Here is a 19,164-nt window from a genome sequence, read left to right on the forward strand (position 1 = left end):
TATGGATGTTTATGGAGTTATGGATGTTTATGGAGTTACAGATGCTTATGGAGTTATGGATGTTTATGGAGTTATAGATGTTTATGGAGTTATAGATGTTTATGGAGTTATAGATGTTTATGGAGTTATGGATGTTCATGGAGTTATAGATGTTTATGGAGTTATGGATGTTTATGGAGTTATGGATGTTTATGGAGTTATGGATGTTTATGGAGTTATAGATGTTTATGGAGTTATGGATGTTTATGGAGTTATGGTTGTTTATGGAGTTATGGATGTTTATGGAGTTATGGATGTTCATGGAGTTATAGATGTTCATGGAGTTATGGATGTTTATGGAGTTATGGATGTTTATGGAGTTATGGATGTTTATGGAGTTATGGATGTTTATGGAGTTATGGATGTTTATGGAGTTACAGATGCTTATGGAGTTATGGATGTTTATGGAGTTATGGATGTTTATGGAGTTATGGATGTTTATGGAGTTATGGATGTTTATGGAGTTATGGATGTTTATGGAGTTATGGATGTTTATGGAGTTATGGATGTTTATGGAGTTATGGATGTTTATGGAGTTACAGATGCTTATGGAGTTATGGATGTTTATGGAGTTATGGATGTTTATGGAGTTATGGATGTTTATGGAGTTATAGATGTTTATGGAGTTATAGATGTTTATGGAGTTATAGATGTTTATGGAGTTATAGATGTTCATGGAGTTATGGATGTTCATGGAGTTATGGATGTTTATGGAGTTACAGATGTTTATGGAGTTATGGATGTTTATGGAGTTACAGATGCTTATGGAGTTATGGATGTTTATGGAGTTACAGATGCTTATGGAGTTATAGATGTTTATGGAGCTATGGATGTTTATGGAGTTATAGATGTTTATGGAGTTATGGATGTTTATGGAGTTATGGATGTTTATGGAGTTATGGATGTTTATGGAGTTACAGATGCTTATGGATGTTTATGGAGTTATGGATGTTTATGGAGTTATGGATGTTCATGGAGTTATGGATGTTCATGGAGTTATGGATGTTCTTGGAGTTATGGATGTTTATGGAGTTATAGATGTTTATGGAGTTATAGATGTTTATGGAGTTATAGATGTTTATGGAGTTATAGATGTTTATGGAGTTATAGATGTTTATGGAGTTATAGATGTTTATGGAGTTATAGATGTTTATGGAGTTATGGATGTTTATGGAGTTATGGATGTTTATGGAGTTATGGATGTTCATGGAGTTATGGATGTTCTTGGAGTTATGGATGTTTATGGAGTTATAGATGTTTATGGAGTTATAGATGTTTATGGAGTTATAGATGTTTATGGAGTTATAGATGTTTATGGAGTTATAGATGTTTATGGAGTTATGGATGTTTATGGAGTTATAGATGTTTATGGAGTTATGGATGTTTATGGAGTTATAGATGTTTATGGAGTTATGGATGTTTATGGAGTTATGGATGTTTATGGAGTTATGGATGTTCATGGAGTTATGAATGTTTATGGAGTTATGGATGTTTATGGAGTTACAGATGCTTATGGATGTTTATGGAGTTATGAATGTTTATGGAGTTGTAAGAGCATGATCATACAGTTGATATGCTGACAAATCAAATCCTTACAGATAACTGAGTACCAAGGTTAAATTTCGTCTTCAGTGATCTACATAACACATCAAACCATTTGGTTTGTTGCAAAACATAAAGCTTATCATAACATAGAGTAATTGTTGATGAGTGGGTGCATAATCTCAAGCAGAGCAATTCTTAGCAATAGTGGAGAGCGTTGATTGCTCGTCACTTCACAGGGTGTGGGACTTACAGCAACTATCAATTAGAGTTGCCAGGTTACTAAGTATATAAAATGTGTGAGAAAAAAGCTGGAACAATATTCTGATTACCATGAACCCAACGGACATACCTCGATGCATAATTCGCCGGTCATGCATATGAGTGAGGGCGCTGCAGATCTGTATGAAATACTTCCAGACGGTTCGCTCAGGGATCAAACGATTCTGTTTTTTAAAATGCTTGATCATGCGTGAAAGGTCGCCCGCATCAGCCAGCTCCAGGACTATGTTAAGGTCGTTATCCTCTATGAATGAAGCGAGGTATTTGATAATGTTCGGATGGTTCAGTTGCTATAAACGATAGAACAAATAGCTGAGCTCAAGTCGTTATTCTCAAATGCATCAAGGAAACATAACTCTAAATTGTGTAGGACAAGGAAAGTATGTAGAAGAAGAAGGTAGAAAATAGTGTGGAACATGAACTGGCACCAATAAAATTAGATTACTCATGTTTACGCTGACAAACAAAATCTAGTGTGGGAGCTAAATTTAATTAGGGATGTGCTGGTAAGAAAAGTTTAATTAGGGATGTGCTGGTAAGAAAAACTTATTTAAGGACGTGCTGGCAAGAAAAATTTAATTCAGAATGGTCTGGTAAGAAAGATTTATATGCTAAACACATGCTAAATATGTATTTACAACATTCTAACAGTAACAGAGGGACACAACAGTAACAGAGGGAGACAACAGTAACAGGGAGAGACAACAGTAACAGAGGGAGACAACAGTAACAGAGGGAGACAACAGTAACAGAGGGAGACAACAGTAACAGGGAGAGACAACAGTAACAGGGAGAGACAACAGTAACATGGAGAGACAACAGTAACAGGGAAAGACAACAGTAACAGGGAGAAACAACAGTAACAGGGAGAGACAACAGTAACAGGGAGAGACAACAGTAATAGAAGGAGACAACAGCAACGGGGAGAGACAACAGTAACAGGGAGAGACAACAGTAACAGGGAGAAACAACAGTAACAGGGAGAAACAACAGTAACAGGGAGAAACAACAGTAACAGGGAGAAACAACAGTAACAGGGAGAGACAACAGTAACAGGGAGAGACAACAGTAACAAGGAGCGACAACAGTAACAGGGAGAAACAACAGTAACAGGGAGAGACAACAGTAACAGGGAGAGACAACAGTAACAAGGAGAGACAACAGCAACAGGGAGAGACAACAGTAACAGGGAGAGACAACAGTAACAGGGAGAGACAACAGTAACAGGGAAAGACATTCTTCTAATTACAATGAACTGTGAATATTTATATCATGTAATGCTACGTTATGTTATGCTAAGCCTTGATATACCACATTATACTGCAATAAATCATGATCTAGTAAACTAAATCAAAGTATATTATGCTATTATACCATGGTATAGCATGCTATACCATGCTATAGTATGGTATAGCATGCTATACCAAGGTATACCAAAATATGCTATGCTTACGAAGACATGTTGAGTTAAAGAAAGTTATATCATACTGCTAGCTGTGCTACCTGGCAATGCCCGGGTAATAAAAATGTTTTGGACAGAAAACTGATTTGTATTTAACATATAACAACATTTGCCATTCTAACTTTCAAACTACATATCACGAAAGAAGTGTTTTGTGTAGTTGAAATTTTCAAGTTAGTCGAAAATTTCAAGTTGAAAATGAATAGTCTATTTCATTACGATTACACTGAAAAAGAATTTGGTATACGATTATGACTTTAGATCGTTTCAGTGTTGGCATGCGAAAATTGGCATTCAAAAATGTAAAGAATGTAGAATCGTGCAAAACCTCAGTATGTAGGATGTGAAAGTATCGGATAAAATTTGCATGTAGGGATGTGAAGGTATCCGATAAAATCTGCATGTAGGGATGTGAAGGTATGTGATAAAATCTGTTAATTTGGTGTAAGATACAAAAGTGCGAAAGCGCCTTGCTATCCAAATTTGAGAGCAGGTCTTGAACACGCATAGAACTCACCTTGAGAAGGTCGATTTCTTTTATACAGTCTTGTCTAGCCTTTGCATCCATCATCTCAAATATCTATCAATAATATTTGAAACACTTTGTGTGACAATTGTGAATTAAATGCTATTCTCAGGGCATGCATTATGCATGACTTTCAACATCTAAAATACGGTTGAATAATGATTCAAGATATCACAGAGACAACGATTGAGCAGAGCTGGGAGACAAGCTACTATTACAGCTACTAGGGAAGAAATGCTAGGGCTGATTTGGTGATCATGACCATGAAATGATCTGACTGCCAGCATGTTGCAAGATTATAATTGACAAAACTTCATCGCAATTAAAAAGCTCAGAAGGAAAATATACGCGAAATATCACTAATTGCTATCATTGTGATAGTTAATATCGGCTATCATTGTGATAGTTAATATCGGCTATCATTGTAATAGTTAATATCGGCTATCATCGTGATAGTTAATATCGGCTATCATCGTGATAGTTAATATCGGCTATCATTGTGATAGTTAATATCGGCTATCATTGTAATAGTTAATATCGGCTATCATTGTAATAGTTAATATCGGCTATCATTGTGATAGTTAATTTCAGCTATCATTGTAATAGTTAATATCGGCTATCATTGGGATAGTTAATATCGGCTATCATCGTGATAGTTAATATCGGCTATCATTGTGATAGTTAATATCGGCTATCATTGGGATAGTTAATATCGGCTATCATCGTGATAGTTAATATCGGCTATCATTGTGATAGTTAATATCGGCTATCATCGTGATAGTTAATATCGGCTATCATTGTGAGTTAATATCGGCTATCGTTGTGATAGTTAATATCGGCTATCATTGTGACAGTTAATATCGGCTAGCATTGTAATAGTTAATATCGGCTATCATTGTGATAGTTAATATCGGCTATCATTGTAATAGTTAATATCGGCTATCATTGTGATAGCTAATATCGGCTATCATTGTGATAGCTAATATCGGCTATCATTGTGATAGCTAATATCGGCTAGCATTGTAATAGTTAATATCGGCTAGCATTGTGATAGTTAATATCGGCTATCATTGTGAGTTAAAATCGGCTATCGTTGTGATAGTTAATATCGGCTATCATCGTGATAGTTAATATCGGTTATCACGTTCGAGTTAAAGAAGTTGGTCATCTCTATTCTGTCAGTCTCTTCGCAACTATAGATGCCATAACAGGGGTCTGAACTACTCGGATTTAATCCGAATTGGTCGGATTTGAAGTTCAAAAGCAGTCACTCGGACGGATTTTGTCCAATAAAGGTTTATGCTCGGATTCCTTGTAATCTGCTAGGATTTTTCAACCACTTACTCGGATTTTCTTGTTTACATTTCTTATCAGCTTAATCCCTGTGTTAAAAGAGATAGAAATTCATTAAAAATTTTATTTAAAGAAAAAGAATTTTGTTTAATTAATTAGCAAGACGTCTTTGTCTTTGACAAAGAAAGAGAAATGATTATTTGAATCGCTAAATTTTATAACCCAACTTCTGTAACTGATAAAGGGTGAATCATGAAGGTTTAATCATAATATACCCGTATGATACGAATGTGGGTAACTCGTTGTTGAATCGATAGTTATATATAGTAATAATCACACATTTCAAATGAAATCTTACGTCTTTGGCATACGCTAAATGCTCATTTTTTATGATCGCAAGCTAAAGCTAGTCTGAGAAATACATGCAGCAGAATTAATGCTCAACGTAAGATGAAATCTATCATGCGCAACATGCATGTTATCTACAAAGCAACTTAGTGTGCAGAAAAATGGCTGCTGCTTCTCCCTTAGCAGTCAGCAGCGATAGTAAAGAAGGGGTTGGTGTTGAGGCTGCCCCACCATCTAAAAACCTAAGAAGCTTGCTGGCAGCAAAGCATCTGCCAATTTACTTGCTGAGCTCAATGAAAGTTGTCCAAACAAGTTTAAAAAGCACTCTGAATATGAACTGTGTTGTTTGGAATGCCGATCAGTTATTAACATTCGAAGAGGGGGAGCCAAAGATGCTAGGAAACATACCAATACCACCAAACATATCAAGGCAGTGGAACGAAATAAAAAGCAGAGTTCTTTGGATATGTATGGCTTGAAAAACAAAGAAGATAACAATGTAATAGAATCCGAGGTCATGCTAATTCAGATGCTTACCATGAAGAATGTCAACTTTGTTGCTTGTGCTGAGGTTGCTAGGTAGGTACAACATAGTTTAACTGAGAGTAGTTAGTAAGCACTCTTACATGACAGTGATTCTTTCTTCACGAGTTGTATATAGTCTAGGTAGCTTATTATTTTTCATAATATATTTTCTTTTTCACTTGTAGTATTGATGGAATATTATTCTAACAATAATAGACTACATACTGTACATTGTTATACATTTTACAGGGGATTAAAATCTGTATGCTCTGACAGCAAGATAGCCAAGTCAATGATGTGTGAAGCTACTAAAGTGGCACAAATCACAAAGTGTATTGGAAATGATTATAATACTCAGGTCATTGCAGAGCTGAAGCTTAAGCCTTTTACTCTTATGATCAACGAAAGCAACGATTCGAGTGAATAGGTATTAGCAATTCTGGAATCCTTATATGATGAACCTACCAAGACAAATTCCACAAGGTTTGTTCAGCTGGTCAAATGCTCAGATGCCTCTGCTAATGGCATATTCAAGCTTGTGGACTCATTCTTCAAAACTCATGGTGTGATAATATGGACTAATGTTGTTGCCTTCCAGAGCGACAATTGCAATGTGATGAAAGGCAAACACAAAGGTGTGATAAGACTCATTGGAGACCAAAATCCAAATGTGGTAGACGTGGGTTGTATTTGTCATCTCTGCAATCTGTGTTAAAAAGGCCAGTCAAGCGCTACCATTTTCCGTAGACGACCTTTTGGTAGATATTCATTACCACTTTGACAACAGCATGCCCAGAACAGAAGAGCTGAAAAGCTATTTTGCAGCATACCCAGATCTTGAATACAAGAGGATGCTAAAGCATTGTTCTACTCGCTGGTTGTCAATAAGGCCCTGTCTAGAACGGCTGCTGGTATTCTATGAACCCATAATGAAGTACTTCATAGATTGTAAGGAGGCCAAGAAGCGAGGAAAGGCAAAGAATATAAAAGAGATCCTCACTAACACGGTGACAAAGCCACTGCTGTTCTTTTTGAGTGATATGCCGAAAACTGTTGACAAGTACAATGTACTCTTCCAGAATGAGCAGTTTATACTTGATAGAGGTTATGAGGCAACCCTGTCTCTGATCAAGGACTTACTGGGTCGCATTCTCCTTCCAGAAAAGATTCGACCGTATCTGCGACATGATCTCTCCCAGATTGATTTGAGTAGTTTCCTAGAACCATCAGAGTTTGCCATCAGTACTGATTGTAGGATAGAATTGGAACGTATCTATGATGAAGACACCGAGACCGAACACAAGGTACTAATTTACTGCAAGGATTGGATACTTGCATTTTTTACCAAGCTCCGAACCACCTTTCCAGTTGACCTACTAAAAGGCTTCAGTGTCCTCAACCCACAAACCATTTCTGAGAATCGCAATGTCATTAAACTACTTATTGATTTGTGTAAGCTGATAGGAGCACCAGTGCCAGAAGACCTTAAAACACAGCTGAGGATGATGCTTTGCGATGAGTTTGACACAGCCAAGGATTGTATACCGTTCTGGATTCACATGACAGAGAAGTATCCAGCTGTGCAGTTAGCCATGAGCTATATTCTAGCTTTTCTCAATAGCAACGCAGGTACTGAAAAGCTATTTAGTCTATTAAAGGCTGTACGCAATAGTCCTGCTATAGAGACAATAAATGCGATCCTACAAATGAAGGTCAACAAACGATCTCCAGCCACGGAAATTGACAACAAAGATGAATTGTTGAAACGTTGCAAAAAGGCTACAATGGACTATAACAGATTGCACAGCTCCTAAATTTCTTTGCCTGTATAGCGATTGTTCTTATTGTTTATACATCATTAAGTGCTACATCCCACTCACTTTCATCAAGTTGAAAGCCCTCATACCAATAAAGCTTTTGAACTCAGGTAAGAAGTTCCTTACCAAAGAAATGTGAAGTATTTGCTTGGATTTTTTTTCTGGACAGGTTGAGACCCCTGCCATAATAATACTTTTGTTTGAACTGAGTGCTTTAACTGTGATCAAGTTTTATCGATTTTAATATTGAAACATCCTGGCAATCAAATTATCTCAAACATCAAAAACAATCTTAAATGATAGAAATACTTTCCGATCAAATCTACTAAAACTTTGTTCAGGATCTTTAAAGGATAATTCTAGTTTACACAAGCTTGAATCTTAAACTGCATTTGTCTGGGTCAAAGTCATGTCTAGGTTTTGCTTTCCTTGTGATTATTCAATGTTTACAGAGAGGAGTGATATGATTGGACAGTTATACATGTCTACTACTTCCTATTGGATGGAGCTAGAGTACATACCTGAACCTTCTTAAGTGCAACGGTTGTGTTGTCCACTACACATCGAGCTCGATAAACCTCAGAGAATTGTCCCTTGCCGATCTTCTTGTCGATCTCAAAGTTCTTCATAGCACTATACTTGTTTTCTCCTGGCCCTGCTTCGGCCCCAGAACTAATTTCCATATCCGTCATTCTTGGCTTTCTATATGCACAGTATTTTTACCCGCAATGTCTCTTGCATCAGAGAACTACCAAAGAGAAAGACACACGCTTTTAGCTACAGTAACATTGAACCTATAAGAGCTGGTGTAGCACTTACATATTGGAACTGAAGCTAAGCTAAGAATTCAAGCTAAGCACCCATAACAGAATTATATTCTACATACATAAATCTCAGTGTTTGTCTTTTTGTTGAAAACCTGTGTCCAGTTATAGCAATTAATATCTAGCAATGAAAAATCCTTGTAACACTGGATTTGATCTCAGGACCTCCAGATCTACAGATAGCAAACTTAACCACTAAGCTACACTAAGGATTAATTGAGCAAATAGTCATTACATTAGTTAAAATGCTCATGTTTAAAGCACTTGTTCGGGGTTGATAAAAAGTATGGTTGATGATTACGCGTAACGATTGTTAAGCTGGCCCAGAATGCGAGTATTGCTTTAGTATTTCAGTAAAGATCTTATTTTCCAGGTCAATCTTTCAAATTCATTAGGTAATTATTCTATTATCCGTGCAACGCTGGATATTCAGTACCCAGCAAAAACAAAGCTCTGAAAAAATAATGCTGATATAGTGGCATTTACCAATGAAAACTATTCAATTTTTGAACTTGTAAAACACCAAGATTCAAGCAAAACCAATACCAATATCACCCAGATGAGATCCTTCACCCTTTGTAAATGAAAAGGTATAGAATACTTCGATACTGCTCAATCAGAAAATAAGATTGTTATTATTATTATTATTGTTATTAACACAAGTACAAATCCTGTACAATGCAACTGAGGCTTCCGACAATCGGACACACAGACAGACATACACAGCTCTTATTATAGTAAAGATAATTTACCCAAGTTTATATATGCATATGGTAAACTGGAGTAGAAACACTTCTGTAGGTAGCTGCTATATTTCTGTGGGTAGATGGAATAAACAAAATGGCGACTGAGTGTATTTATGACACAGTGACATTACCTGACACAAGTATTACATCACAGACATTACAAGGATTATCATGCTATGGTAAATCCCGGACAAAAAGCCATTAAACCAACACTGCAGATATTTGATAAGAAGATGTCTAATAACATAGTGTAGGTAAATATGTGAAAGGAGAGTGTAACAGCAATGAAACGAAAAGTGAAAATGCGCCACAGGAATGTTCTAATACTAACAAACAACTGCTTCAAACATAAAATGGCATATGTAATAGCGTTGACAGCCCAAAACAGTATATAACACAGAAAGCCCCTATCATCATCGGATAGCTACATCATTGCCAGGAAAAAGTGGCTGGACCAGACTCCCATTTTCACAATGGGATCATGACTCACATTGCTCACAGCATTGTAATACACAAGCTCAATATGAAAAAATAAGACGGACAGGACACGCGCCGAGACAAACAAACCAACAAATATGGCAAATTGAAAGACCCAATAGTCAAAGCACAATATGCGGTAAACAGAGAGATGAAAATTATGGATGAGGAGTACAAACAAGAAGGTAAACACCAAACAACACAGGAAATGAAAAGACATGATAGCGAGGGCAACAGAAAAGATTGCAGAAGAAACCCTAGGAAATAAAAAGAGAATGAGATATGACAACCAGCGACTTGTAGGACTAGCTGAACAGCAAATTGTAAGACTAACTAAACAGCAAATTGTAGGACTAGCTGAACAGCAAATTGTAGGACTAGCTAAACAGCAAATTGTAGGACTAGCTGAACAGCAAATTGTAGGACTAGCTAAACAGCAAATTGTAGGACTAGCTAAACAGCAAATTGTAGGACTAGCTAAAAAGAAAATTGTAGGACTAGCTAAACAGCATATTGTAGGACGAGCTGAACAGCAAATTGTAGGACTAGCTAAACAGCAAATTGTAGGACTAGCTGAACAGCAAATTGTAGGACTAGCTAAACAGCAAATTGTAGGACTAGCTGAACAGCAAATTGTAGGACTAGCTAAACAGCAAATTGTAGGACTAGCTAAACAGCAAATTGTACGACTAGCTAAAAAGCAAATTGTAGGACTAACTAAACAGCATATTGTAGGACTAGCTGAACAGCATATTGTAGGACTAGGTAAACAGCATATTGTAGGACTAGGTAAACAGCATATTGTAGGACTAGCTGAACAGCAAATTGTAGGACTAGCTAAACAGCAAATTGTAGGAATAGCTGAACAGCAAATTGTAGGACTAGCTGAACAGCATATTGTAGGACTAGCTGAACAGCAAATTGTAGGACTAGGTAAACAGCATATTGTAGGACTAGCTGAACAGCAAATTGTAGGACTAGCTAAACAGCAAATTGTAGGACTAGCTAAACAGCAAATTGCAGGACTAGCTAAAAAGCAAATTGTAGGACTAACTAAACAGCATATTGTAGGACTAGCTGAACAGCATATTGTAGGACTAGGTAAACAGCATATTGTAGGACTAGGTAAACAGCATATTGTAGGACTAGCTGAACAGCAAATTGTAGGACTAGCTAAACAGCAAATTGTAGGAATAGCTGAACAGCAAATTGTAGGACTAGCTGAACAGCATATTGTAGGACTAGCTGAACAGCATATTGTAGGACTAGGCAAACAGCATATTGTAGGACTAGCTGAACAGCAAATTGTAGGACTAGCTAAACAGCAAATTGTAGGACTAGCTGAACAGCAAATTGTAGGACTAGCTAAACAGCATACTGTAGGACTAGCTAAACAGCAAATTGTATGACTACTTAAAAAGCAAATTGTAGGACTAGCTAAACAGCAAAAATAAATAACTCAAATAATAAACCCAACAGGAAAGAAAAAACTAAGATTAAAAAGGAATAAGATCATAAGCTTCATGCAGAAGTTGGTAAGAAAAAAGAGCGGGAAATAGAAAGTGATGAGACTGATGATAATAGAGAGAGAGAGAGATGAGACCGATTATAAGAGTGATGATAATAGAGAGAGAGATGAGACCGATAATAAGAGTGATGATAATAGAGAGAGATGAGACTGATAATAAGAGTGATGATAATAGAGAGAGAGAGAGATGAGACCGATAATAAGAGTGATGATAATAGAGAGAGATGAGACCGATAATAAGAGTGATGATAATAGAGAGATGAGACCGATAATAAGAGTGATGATAATAGAGAGAAAAAGATGAGACCGATAATAAGAGTGATGATAATAGAGAGAGAGATGAGGCCGATAATAAGAGTGATGATAATAGAGACAGAGAGATGAGGCCGAAAATAAGAATGATGATAATAGAGAGAGAGATGAGGCTGATAATAAGAGTGATGATAATAGAGAGAGAGATGAGGCCGATAATAAGAGTGACGATAATAGAGAGAGAGAGAGATGAGGCCGATAATAAGAGTGACGATAATAGAGAGAGAGATGAGGCCGATAATAAGAGTGACGATAATAGAGAGAGATGAGGCCGATAATAAGAGTGATGATAATAGAGAGAGAGATGAGGCCGATAATAAGAGTGATGATAATAGAGAGAGAGAGATGAGGCCGATAATAAGAGTGATGATAATAGAGAGAGATGAGACCGATAATAAGAGTGATGATAATAGAGAGAGATGAGACCGATAATAAGAGTGATGATAATAGAGAGAGATGAGACCGCTAATAAGAGTGATGATGATAGAGAGAGATGAAACTATTAATAAAAGTGATGATAATAGAGAAATGAGACTGATAGTGATGATAATATAGAGAGATGGGGCCGATAATAAGAGTGATGGTGATAGAGAGAGATGAGACTGATAATAATAGCGATGATAATAGAAGGAGATGAGACTGATAATAAGAGTGATGATAATAGAGAGAGATGAGGCCGATAATAATAGTGATGATTATAGAGAGATAACATGTTTCTGCAAAAATTGGCATCAAACTATAAAATCTAACCAAGAAAAGGCCATGGAGTGATGCTATTAGAGATCGAAAACCGAGGTTCGTGAGACGTATGCTAAAACTACTAAAAGAAACTTTGTCAAAGAAGCGCTAGGGTAACATAGTGTAAAAGAATTTGCCGGCCTTTACTTGGCACGATCTAGATTATTTCATATGGAAATAAATTGCGTGTGATTTCGTTCAATGTTTTATTAGTGAAGGAAATTCACTAGCCGAGGAGCATACGGCCATTTGCTCTGCTCTACTAAGTGAGCGTTGCTCCCTATACAATAAAATCGCCCGTTCCGGCTAACGGGACCGAGTAAGAACACCGGCTAACAATGTGAATAATTAGGCCCGATGGTGTTACTATGGTAGACAGGAGAGTATGTTCGTTAAGGGGCATAAGTTTCTTACGGCTAGGCAGGCACTCGGAGAAAGTGATAGAGAATATTTACAACGGGTAGAGAGTTTGAGCAGATATGCAGAGGTGGCTAACAATAATGATAGGGTAAGGTTTGCCCTTATAGTGGCGGTTAACGGGTTGAGAGATAGAGAAGTAAGCAGAGATTTAATGAAGAATGCCAATCTCACTTGGGCGTTATTGCATGAGGCATTGAGGGCTCGTGAAATGGCCAACACCTCGGATAGATTTTTTAGCAATGAGGGTAGAAGTACCGATTTAAAAAGTGAGGTTAAGAGAGAAGTAGCAAAGGTATTAGAGTTTGATAGCCGAGTGCAGTACAGGAGTAATGATAAAGATAGAAGTTATGATTCAGCAGGTAGATCTTCCCCTAGAGGTAGCCCTAGTAGTAGTAGAAGGTATTGTAGTAATAGTAGTGAGGAGCATGATACTAGTAGATATGGGTAGCCGTGATAGTAGCTAAGAGCGATATGGCAGCAGGGATATTAGTAGGGAGAGGTACAGGGGTCGAAAAAGCCCCCGCGAGATGAGAGACAAGTCTAGTAGGTACAGGGACAAAAGTATGGATAGGTTTGAGGGGGAGAAGTATAAGGAGAGGCGCGAGACGAGCCGGTATGATGAAGGGTACCGGGATAATAGTAATGGTAGAAGTGTTAGATTCTCTGGTTATAGAGATAAATATGGTGAAGATCAATGACTAGGCAAGGGAATTGTGCAGTATTTAGAAGTTAATGGAGTAAATGTAGAGTTTACGTTTGATACTGGGGCTGAGGTGTCTATGGTAACTGAGGCAACAGCCAATAAGTTGAACCTATGGTAAAAGAAATCGTCGACAGTTTTAGAAACTGATGATGGTAGTGAGTTATAAGTGGTTGGAAGTGTAATAGTTCATTTGGAAAGTAAAGACAGGCATATGGATGCTGAAGTTCATGTGGTGAAAGAATTGAGAACGAACTACTTGGGCATAACTGAGTTGAGGCAGCTTAAATTATTTGCTGTTGTAAATGCGTTATGCGAAAGTAAGGTTGAGGCTGTTAAGGAGTGTAGAAGTATTAAGCCAGTTAAGCCAATTAAGCCGCTTTCGTCGAGAACCATTATTGCTGAGTCAAGTTATGTTTCAGATGATGCCGAGTTGCAAAACCTGACAAATAAGTTTGACAGAGAGAGCGAAGTTAAGAAAGGTCACACAGGTCAAGATTGGTGGATTTGTAAAACCAAGGGAGTGAAGAGTAGCGAATACGTGGAGATTGGTAGTCAACAGGGGACAGCCCAAGGCACCAGAGATGTGCAAGTGTCTATGGGGTGTGATAGAGAACAAAGTCACTATGAGTTAAGGGAAGGTGCTGAGAAAGTAGCTGAACCATTGTCTGTAATGAAAAAGGTTTGCTCTTTTTTAGCCGAGGTATCCAGCAATGGAATGTTAGACAGAGAAGGTCATGAGAAAAAGGTAGCAGAGATTGAAAGAGGGGAGATGGAGGTGCGGAGGAAGTCGAAGGAGAAATTGGCTAAGCTGAAAGCCAAACGGGAGCCAGCAGTCATGGAGTTGGAAAATGTCAAGGCATTCAGGGTAGTGGTGCAGAAGTTAGCCGAGGTTCAGAGGAGAATTGCTGGTAGCAGACCTGCACTGGTTGCAGGTGGGGTCGAGCTAGATAGGTCTGGGCCTATGCCAACTCCCAGCTCTGTGGTGCCATCCCCTGTGCAGCCGGTTACGGCCCAGGTGGAGACCTCCCACAGCAAGCCTGTCGAGCCTGCCTCTTACTGGGGAGAGCGAGGTGAAGACGGAAGAGACGGAGATGAGGTTGAGGAGTCATTACTGACCCAACCAATAGACTCCGGGCTAGTCAGGGTTGGTAGAAGTAGTGTTGGAGATGTTGGTGGAAGTAGTGTTGGTAGTGACAGTGATCACAGTAGAAGTATTGGTAGCGGCGGAGGTCAGGGTTATGGAAAAGCCAGTGCAGACTGGCAATGGAGCTGGCAGTAGCGAGAAGAGTACTTTAGACGGTGGCACAGGGTCAGACAAGCCAGAGGCATAGCCTATGGAGACTGCCCTAATGGAGTCAGGTAACGAGCAACGCAAGTAAGGTAAGTTACTATGTCTGCTTGTTGGTAGTGATGGAGTAGCCCAAAACAAAAAGAAAAAAAGAAAGGGCATGTTGTATTATGGGATTTGTTAGGTTCAGGCTATATTGGTGTCTGAGCTAAAGGCAGTACAGGTGGTCTTGGTAATTACGGTGAGTGCATAAAGCTGGATAAAGCTAGTGGGTAAAGCTAGTAGATTAGCTAGTGTAAGGCAGTATGGGGGAGGATATAAGGAAGTGTAACGAAAGACGGAGGCTCTTTTTCATCTTCACATCAGTACATATGAGTACATTGATTTATACAACAGTGACTCGCATCTTTCATAACAGTTTCTTACCCAAAACCATTAGAGACTTAAATCTCAGACTGAAATATAACTCAGCCTAATGCTGGAATCTAGGTGGACCATAGTATTAACCAAATTTTTACTTCTGAGGCACTTTCTCAAGGCCCTTACGACTAATTACAAGTGTACTATTACTATCGAGTAAGTATCGAGTAAGTATCGAAAAGCAGTTAATAACGATGTTAACATAATTTTGAGAGACGGAACATAAGCTATTTGAAGTTTTACAACGTTTAGATATAACTCAGCACCACAATTATCATTTACCTTACATTATGAAAGTAGATGCTTCAAACAATACCTATCTAAAAAACCTACAACAATAAACTATTCAAACAGCAATGAAGCAACAATCGTAGAAGCGTAGACTAGCACCACTGATACCAAAACACTAAAAACAATTTGTCAATGTTATATGATACACAGAAGATTCCAAGAAAACGATTTATTTTAGTTATTGCTTTTTATAATTGGTATCAAACATAAAAACTAGTTTTGTATTAAAAACACGTTTGTGAATTCAAATTTTTTTCTTTAAACTGCGAGAACTTTTACTAAATGGTTGCTGATGACGCCTCACTATTTCCGGACAATCAAACAAGTGAAAAGCTGAGACGGTAAGCGAACGTATACCGCGAGTTGGAGTACAGCGAAGTTGTACAACGTTTAACCGTAATAAAATACAGAAAAGCCCGGCGCTGAGGCTGCTATAAGCAAAACTTCAGGTCCGCTTGCTGTAATAAAAAGTAAATATTTATAATATATTCTCCTTAACCATAGGTAAGCAATAAATTTGTTTGTATACGTTTCTAGACACATGTTACTAGATATATCATCATATAAATTTTGATCTACTTTTGAGGTTTATAGTCCGAACCTTGACTGGTTTGAAACTCGACGAGTTTGTATATCGACAACGGTTGGTCCAATCTCGACAGCAGTTTTACTATTTTATCAGCTACTATTTTCATAGTAAATGAGCGATTTATATGTAAAAGATTTATTTGCACAAAAATATATTGTTATCCATTTGATGCAGCACTCCCCAGCTTATGTAGGCCTAACAATATTTTGCCCAACCTAAATATAGAACGAATGCTAAAACAAGTAACAATCATAAATATGGTTGACTGTTATGCTAGCAAAATGTTTTATTTGAAGACTAAACTTCAGTGAGTAGCTTTGGTTTTTATTTTTTGAAGTGAGGATAGAACTGCAAAAAGACATTTATTATTTGTTGAAGATTAAATTACTGTAAAACTGCATCAGCCTTTGTCGATGTTCGGACCAACCTTTGTCTAGATTCGGACCAACCTCTGTCGAGATTGGGACTTGTCTAGGTTCGGACTTGTCGATGTTGGGACTGTTTCGCATATAAATTAATTGAACTGTGCCTATGAGTGTAGCAGGGCTTTGCCGAATCTGCAAAGATATAGTCGAACATGCGGAAATGTTGCTAATTATCACTCGACTCTTGCAGCGTTAATAGCCACAAGGCAAAATTAGACAAATCCGTAGAGCTTAGAATCTGAAGTTTAGTTAGATATATAATGAAGCCCTATATGAAGTTAGATATATAAGGAAGATATATAATATATATGTATATATATTATATATATACATATATAAATTGTTTCCTCACCCCGGTTAACCCGTATGGGTGGTAGTTTTTTGCTCTAACTCGGGTCTCCTACCAGAGACCTGGGAGTTTGAGCACTTGCCTCAAGATCTTAGCTGTTCCCAGTAGCGCACTTTTCTGCAACTCACCTGAGTTGATTGCTGTTGGTATTCGAGCAAGCCACATTTTATGCGCCGGTGTTATTGCTCCCAGTGCCCCAATGACTACCGGGATTACAGTTGCTCTTATATTCCAGCATTTTTCAATCTCTTCTTTATGAGGGAGATATTTCTCTACCTTTTCTTTTTCTTTGCTGGCTATATTGTAGTCATTGGGTACTGCTATATCTATTATAGTAGCTCTCTTGTTCTGCTTGTCCACCACCACTATATCTGGTTGGTTTGCTAGGACACGCTTGTCAGTCCGGATGTAGAAGTCCCAGAGGATCTTAGCGCGGTCACTTTTCATTGACCTTACCATGACCTTACCTCCTCACATAGACCTCTTTATACAACACCTGCAACGTGATTATGCCACTCAGTGTATGCGTTTCCTGCTAGTTGCTTACATCCACTGATGTGTTGGATGGTCTTAGGTGTATCTTGCACAGCTTGCATCTAGGATTGTTTCTAGTGTGATAGATTTTTGTTTGGTGTTGCCTTGTTGACCGGGACATATATATATATATATATATATTTGTATATATTTTGTATATATATATATATATACAGTCAAACATGGATAACTCATCCACGGATAGCTCGAACACATGGTTAATTCGAACATTTCCTTTGGTCCGTTCCCATGTAATGATAAATTGCTATAGATAACTCGAACTCAACACTGTTAATTCGAACTGTTTTTTTGCCCAACGGCTACCAAAACGGTTGTTATCGCTTTAGAAAATCACTTTATTCAAAGCCATAGAGGTAAACTTCATCTTTTCGTAATTCATAAGCGTCATTATTACCACCATCGGCAAAATATTTTTGTCAACGACTTTTCTAAAGGTTTGGTGAAATTTGATTTATACTGCTATACGATGAGTAGCATGGGCTAGCCGGGTCACGCGCGCAAGGATTTTCGCCACGCACATACAAAACAAAAATCGCATGTTGTTTTTGTTTTGTATGTGCGTGGCGAAAATCCTTGAGTGCGTGACCCGGCTAGCTCGTGATGAATAGTTTTCCGACGTTGATTCCGTGTTGAATCAACTTCGGAATGTTGAATGTTTAAAATGTCTTAAAAATTGTCGTAATTAAACTTTAACGTTGTCTGAGCTACAAAAAACTTCATCGTTTGAACTAAACACAGAATACGTGTGTACATTCAATAAGTATCTATTAAAAAAACGTGAGTGATATAGAATGTACGTAAAACCTCGTAAAACTTCTAATTGAACTGCCTCGGAGTGTTGCTCTTAACGAATCCCAGGTAAAGTAAGGTAATCTGCATAAACTTCAAGAAAAAACGGCAAAATTGATCGTGGGTTAAATCCCAAAAGAAAAAAATGTCTTTTCTTTTGAGCATTTTAACAACGATCAAGTTTTGCCAATGTCAATCTAAAAAACGTCCTGGCAATAACATCACCTCAAACAACGAACCAATCTCAAGTGATAGAAAAATCTCTATACTTTTTGATAAACACGTTTTAAACTTTACATTAAAAGCATTTAATTCAAAACAAGCCATTTGTGCTTTTGATTTATATTATAGTTTGTATATGTACATGTATCTACTAATAAATAAGTAAATACATGGACTTGTGACAGTGCTCTGATAACTTGAACGCTCTGATAATTCGAACACTTTTGCTCGGTCCCTTGAAGTTCGAGTTATCCATGTTTGACTGTATATATATATATATATATATATATATATATATATATATATATATATATATATATATATATATTTGGAGTTGCCTTGTTGGGAGCACTGATGATTCTTCAATAGCTGAAAATTACTGTCTGTAGCATGAGTAAATATACACACAGGATGATCCATTATGCCCTTGGGCATTACATGGATATGTACTAAATAATGTATGGTTAACTATACGCTATATATATTGACCAGCTAAGATACTCTTTTTGCCTTCGGACGATGAGGGAAGTCCGTGCTGAGATTGAGTAGCTAGCTTGTTCTATTGAATAGAGTTCTGCTATTTTTTACCTCTGCCGGAGAAGATTTTGCAGAAAAATTTTATCTGATCTGATATCTGATCTGAAATTTGACGCA

At 37.6% G+C, this 19,164-nt stretch overlaps 2 protein-coding genes across 3 annotated transcripts in view; one reads left to right on the top strand and one right to left on the bottom strand.

Annotated features, from left to right (window-relative positions):
- Window positions 1–8,832, bottom strand: part of LOC137398934 (serine/threonine-protein kinase Nek7-like) — a 37,547-nt gene extending 28,715 nt beyond the window's left edge. The window contains exons 1-4 of the mRNA XM_068085096.1: window positions 8,721–8,832; window positions 8,356–8,582; window positions 3,843–3,905; window positions 1,934–2,153 (exon numbers count right to left, since the gene is read on the bottom strand). Of these exons, the coding sequence (XP_067941197.1) occupies window positions 1,934–2,153; window positions 3,843–3,905; window positions 8,356–8,526 (454 nt within the window). The 5' untranslated portion in view covers window positions 8,527–8,582; window positions 8,721–8,832. The remainder of the gene's footprint in view (window positions 1–1,933; window positions 2,154–3,842; window positions 3,906–8,355; window positions 8,583–8,720) is intronic.
- A 7,199-nt stretch (window positions 8,833–16,031) lies between these two features.
- Window positions 16,032–19,164, top strand: part of LOC137397921 (ecotropic viral integration site 5 ortholog-like) — a 145,850-nt gene continuing 142,717 nt past the window's right edge. The window contains exon 1 of one of the 2 annotated variants that reach the window (XM_068083995.1): window positions 16,032–16,051. The gene's annotated coding sequence lies outside the window, so the exon portion shown is untranslated. Of the gene's footprint in view, window positions 16,086–19,164 lie in introns of both variants that reach the window. The other variant, XM_068083994.1, reaches the window with a different exon arrangement.

The sequence above is a fragment of the Watersipora subatra genome, chromosome 6 (assembly GCF_963576615.1).
Source record: "Watersipora subatra chromosome 6, tzWatSuba1.1, whole genome shotgun sequence".
Classification (NCBI taxonomy): domain Eukaryota; kingdom Metazoa; phylum Bryozoa; class Gymnolaemata; order Cheilostomatida; family Watersiporidae; genus Watersipora; species Watersipora subatra.